The sequence below is a fragment of the Medicago sativa genome, chromosome 6 (assembly GCF_051527215.1).
Source record: "Medicago sativa cultivar Bolivia chromosome 6, Bolivia_mono, whole genome shotgun sequence".
Classification (NCBI taxonomy): Eukaryota; Viridiplantae; Streptophyta; class Magnoliopsida; order Fabales; family Fabaceae; genus Medicago; species Medicago sativa.
In genome coordinates, this window is record NC_140754.1 from 94,260,615 (window position 1) to 94,266,349 (window position 5,735).

The following is a 5,735-nucleotide window of genomic DNA, read 5'->3' on the forward strand; positions in this document are numbered from 1 at the left end:
GTTGATTCATCGTCGTTGTCAATGTAAGAAGCACTTTTTTTAGTATATAATTTCTAATGGAAGTTATTTTTGTGCATCCATTACTCGTTCTATACTAAGAGAGATATATAAATAGAGAGAGTGGTATGATAGATGCGATAAATAAGTGGTGTGAAAGAAAGATAAAAAATAAAGGAAATTGAGGTATTGAATGAATGTGTAAAAATTAAGGCTTTGTTTGGGAGTTTGGAGGGGATGGGAGGGGAGGGTTTTGGAAAAAAGGAAGGAGCAAGTGGAAGAAATAGAAGACATTGGGAGGAGAGGGCTTTGTAGGTTAATTTTTTACTCATAATAAAAAATCCCCCTCATTTGGGGGAACTCAAAAATTGTATTGGGGGAGGGTTTTGGGGGGTTATTGAGGGTTTATATGAATTTTTCAAATCCAATCTATGTTGTTATTATATTCTTAAAATTAAAAGTATATTAATCATAAGTATTAGTTTATCATTCTCTAAAAAACTGTTCTTTCAAAAAATGTGAATTTTTTGTCCATTTTTCTATATATTTCCAACCCCCCAAAGCCCTCCCCTCCCTTCAGGGGCGGATTTGTTTGAGGCAGGGTGTGGCAATAGCCACACCAGCCCAGCCCAATGTCTTTTTTTAAAAAAATTGATCAATACACCTGGCCCAGTCCATTACCCTCACTCATTCTCCTCTCAGCCCATTCCAACACTCACATTTTCCCTTTCTCCCCCCTTTCTAATTCAAACACCCACAACAATATTCAACCTAAAATTTGCTATGTATTATGAGTTTTTAAACAAGAAAAGATACTAATAGCAATAATTATCTCAATGAATTTTTAATGAAATGCTATAAGCAACTTTTCCTCAAAAAAAAAAAAAATCATCTCAATGAAATATAAACAATATGAATATGTAGCTTCTTAGTTCTAATTTAATAGTCGGGATACTAAGAAATATTAACTTCCTTTTAATATATTTAGTACTAATTAGTCATGAACAAAAAAATTTAGCCCCACTGATATTTTATGTCCAGATCCGCCCCTGCCTCCCTTCCCCTTCAAACTCCAAAACAAAACCTAAGAGTGTACAAATTATAGATCTTGAATATGTAAATATTGGTGTAAGTCTTCTCTAAACTTCAATGATTATAGGAATCCAACTCAGTTTTGTAAAAAAAGAAGAAGCCAACGTATGCTCCTAGCCTAGATTAAGAGATTAATTCTTCTTGATAGTATAAGATCTATCCTAAGTGATAGATCTTTCAACTTATACTGCATATACATTAGTCAGATCAAATTTCTTACAAAGTGAATCATTCAATATCAATTATATTGATCTCAACAAATTTTATATATTATATATATCGGAATTGAGTAGTAAATATTTCTTGAACTTTACGATAGAACAATGCACAACATGATTTATCCAAAACACTCATTGACCATAAAAAGAAGCTTAAAACGTGTTTTTTTTTTTTTTTAAATTCTTGTCACTAATTAACGTGCTTGGGAAATTATTCATAGAAAGAACAAAATTTTAGTTGACACAAATGTCAGAAGATAATATTATCATGTGCCAAATGTATATACTAAAAAAATCTAAGCCTTGAATTATTGTTTTATATATTGGCATTCAGTACCTATCACTTGTCAGACGATATATAGGGAAACTCTCCCAATGGATTACTTTGTCTGTTTGTTCATCACACTACTATGGTGGTTCTGCTTGCCCATGATGAACTTCCGTTTGTTTTTTATTACAATTTTTTTTTGAAATGACAAAATATTATTAACCAACAAGCCCGTGCAAGATGCACTAATAACCTCGGGTGAAAAAAAAATATAAATGCAAGGGGAAATCGGTTGCCGTAAATACCGTGGCTCAAACAAAAACCCCTTTAAAAAACCACCCTAAAGATATACAAGCAAGTGACTGATGCAAAAGTATACACATGCCCAAAAACAATCCGGAAAGACAGCCGGACTATAACAATGATCCGTACAATTTCAATTACAATTTGACCACAATGATAATTGGATACAATTAATCAAAATTCAAATTATATAGAGTTAAGAGTTTAAATCTTTGGATCAGATTTAAGAGTTTAATTGAGTGATACATGTATTTTAAACTTTACTAACACTTGGGATGCATTTAGTCCTTCAAAAAAAAAAAAAACTTGGGATGCATTTAGATTTGAGTTAATTTTTGAACAATGTGTAAAAGAACTAATAGAAACACCTTATGACTTTTATATTGACTTAGACAACTTATGACTTGTTCATAAATTGTTGATTTGATAAACTCTCAATAATAACTTCATGAAAGGGACTTAAGTTTTTGTAGGTCAGCCGTCAGCTTCAAAATTACTATTTTCTAAGTGTATTCTTTAAGAAACTCACAAAAAGAAACTTTATTTTAAAAATACAAGTCAAAGAAACTTAAGTTATTGATTACTTAAATAATGCCGAAGAGTATTTGTTAACATTTTCCATAATTTTTAGAAAAAGATTGTTTGATAGGCCAAGATAAAGTATATGTGAGTGTGCCGTTTTGGTTTGGGTAGACATGAGCCCATGACCATCTCATATTTGTGGGATCGTGTTTCCTACAATCGAGGGAACACACACATTTATCGTTAGTTGTTTGATTAAGATCAGGCGATCAAACTCAAATTTTGTAATTTGAATTATAACTTAAAAAATGTATTTTTTTTAACCATTTAATCTTGATCAGACAACTACCAATATTTCAAATGCATGCTTTTTTTAAGAAAATATTTTTAATAAAGTCAAAAACTTTAATTTCAAATACATTGAATATACAATTTTTCATAAAAACTTATCTTTTGAGGTCCTTAAAAGGCGTCCGGAACAGTCGTTAACATTTTCTGATGATTAAATATATGTTGAGAATCTATTTATACTAATAAACTATGATTAAATATATGTAGAAAATATATTTATACTAACAAGTATTTAGAGTTTTCTTTTAAGAAACTATTAAGTATATGTGTGTAGTCTACGAAAAATATATCTTCGCAACATTTTGTATGATGTATCTCTTGGAGAAACGGTTAGATTTAATGGAAGTAATTTCTCTCTCTAAATTGATTGGTCTCCACAACTATTTGACTCAAGTTTTTTAACCATATATAGATAGATTAACTCATCATAGCTCTTTTGTCAAAAAAAAATAAAACTCATCATAGCTCAATCTATTTTCAATGGATATGAAAATTTTCATTATGAGGAAGCAACTTTAAATATAAATAGGGTTATGCTAACAAGTGCTCTTAAAACACTTGTTAAGCAAGCCAAAAGTAGTAGGTTTGCATGGAATTCAACAATATTTTAGCTTTTAAAAAGTCAAATTTATCATTTTTCATCATTTTTTAATGCAATATTTCTATTTTTATCTTCTTAACGAATGCCTAAGGGCATTCTTTAGCATTTCCCATATAAATATAGAGGGTTAAATATATTTTTAGTCTCTACAAAATCATGAATTTTCAAGTTTAGTCCTTATAAAATTTTAATAGTAATTTTACTCCTACATACTATTGTCGTTTGTAAGAATATTCCTTATTTTAAAAAACTTTTTACAAAAATAGATACATTTAGTTATCCAAAATAGTCCATATAAAAAGCAAATAAGGACTAAAAATAAATAAATTTTTTTATAGAGGCTAAAATTAAAAACCCTTAAATATATTCATATATTTGGATAGATGAGTTTTTACATATAGATGCCACCTTAAAAAAAAATAGAATTTACTTTTCATATTTTTCAAGCTAGCTCATTGGCAACTCATGACCTAAACCACTCTGTCGTTTACTCCCTTTTGTCCTTAACCCAAGAGGCCCTAGGACTAGGAGCATACCCACCTCACCATCTTACCAACCTACCCACGCGCCAATCAAGCGCGTTAGCAATCTTCCAAAATATCTACGACACGTTTATTGTGACGTGTACAAAGCGTTGCCACGTAGACCCCACCCTTTAATCCTCAAACAGTATAAATTTCCACTGTACACCCCCCAAAAATCGACACGTACCCCCTTATGTCACTGTACATGTGTCTTCTTTATATATTGAGTGCTCCCCTCCTTCCAAAAAAAGAAAAACCCTCTCCCACCTGTCTCTCTCTAACCCTATCTCTCTCTCTCTCTACACTCACTCAATTAAATATAACCCTAACTCTATCTTTATATACTTGTAAAAAATAAAATTCTCTTTGTGTGTGTATGAGTGGTTGTTCTTGTGTTCTTAAATGGGAATGGAGCAAAACAACGTGATTGCACCGTTCATTATGAAGACATACCACATGGTTAATGAACCAAACACAGATAACCTTATCAAGTGGGGCCCATCTAACAACAGTTTCATCGTTCTTGATCCTTTAGAATTTTCTCACTCTCTTCTTCCTCTTTTCTTCAAACACAACAATTTCTCAAGCTTTGTTCGTCAACTCAACACTTATGTAAGTAACCTAATCCAATTATCAATTTTTTTAGTACAAACCCACTTCAAAAACTCACTTTTTTATTAGTTCGTATTTTTATTTCTCGATAATTCGATCAAATGAAGACCTAATTTAGTTCGTCACAATTTCTCCGATTTGATTTGTACAAAAAATATAATTTAGTCTTTGATATTTTCATGACTAATTTAGTAATGTTTTTGTCTGAATTGGGTAGCGAGAAAATTGCAAGGATTAATTTGAGTTTTTAGTTTTTCATCAAATTCAAATTTTGATTATTGAAATTTTTGTGTTTTGTTTTTGTGTTTTGTTTTTGTTTAGGGTTTCAGAAAAGTGGATCCGGATAGATGGGAATTTGCGAATGAATGGTTTCTAAGAGGACAAAAACATTTGTTGAAGAGCATAGTTAGGAAGAAACATGTTGGTGGTATTGGAAATGGAAGGAATAATAATAATAATAATTATTATAACAATAATAACTATTTTAATGAGGTGAAGTTTGAAGATTTAGAAGAAGATGAAGCTATGGTGATGGAAATAGCAAAGTTGAAAGAAGAACAAAGAAATTTAGAAGAAGAGCTTCAAGGAATGAACAAAAGATTAGAAACAACTGAGAAAAGACCACAACAAATGATGGCTTTTTTATGTAATGTCGTTGAAGATCCTCAAATTTTGTCTAGAATACTAAATGAAAGAGAGAGTAAAAAATTTGTTGATAACAAGAAACGACGGTTGATATCTCCGGTGGCTAAGGCGGCCGTGACGGCGGCAACGACGTCAACTTCCTCGGAGTCATCGGGCATGGCGGTGGCAAATTCGGTGAAGATGGAGTTTGAGGAAGATGAGGTAACGGTTGGTAATAACATGATGTCGTCGTCGCCGGAGCTTGGTTTTGAAATTGATTATTTGCACCGTGCACCACCGCAGGAGGTGGCTCCGGTGGGTGGTTGGTGGGGGCAGATGGAGTTTGGACAGATTGGTTATAGGCTTGATTGTGAAGTTCCACGGATGCCGGTGTTGTCTCCGGCGCCGGCGCCGATGATGTGGGGTGAGAATAGAAGTGATAGTAGTAAAAAGGGGGGTGTCGGAAATTTCAATGAAATGGCGGCGGAAAATAGTAAGTTGCCACCTTATCCTTTTTCGTTGTTAGAAGGTGGCTTTTAGCTTTTGGATTTTCTTTCATAATCATAAAATTTTATCTTGGATTCTATCTTTTTTCTATTAAAAGATCTATTTTTCTCTTTTTA

General features: G+C 32.1%; 1 protein-coding gene across 1 annotated transcript; it reads left to right on the forward strand.

The window, feature by feature from the left end:
- The first annotated feature begins 4,123 nt into the window (after positions 1–4,123).
- Positions 4,124–5,735, forward strand: HSFC1 (heat shock transcription factor C1). Its single transcript, XM_085720041.1, has 2 exons — positions 4,124–4,488; positions 4,810–5,735. The coding sequence occupies exons 1-2, from the start codon at positions 4,279–4,281 to the stop codon at positions 5,650–5,652; spliced, it is 1,053 nt and encodes a 350-aa protein (XP_085576167.1). The 5' UTR covers positions 4,124–4,278; the 3' UTR covers positions 5,653–5,735.

What these genes read in the sequence shown, in the direction of transcription:
- HSFC1 (XM_085720041.1), top strand. Translation starts at nt 4,279, where the DNA reads ATGGGAATGGAGCAAAACAACGTGATTGCACCGTTCATTATGAAGACA. An exon ending in TTCGTCAACTCAACACTTAT is followed by an intron (nt 4,489 to 4,809) that starts GTAAGTAACCTA and finishes GTTTTTGTTTAG; the next exon opens with GGTTTCAGAAAAGTGGATCC.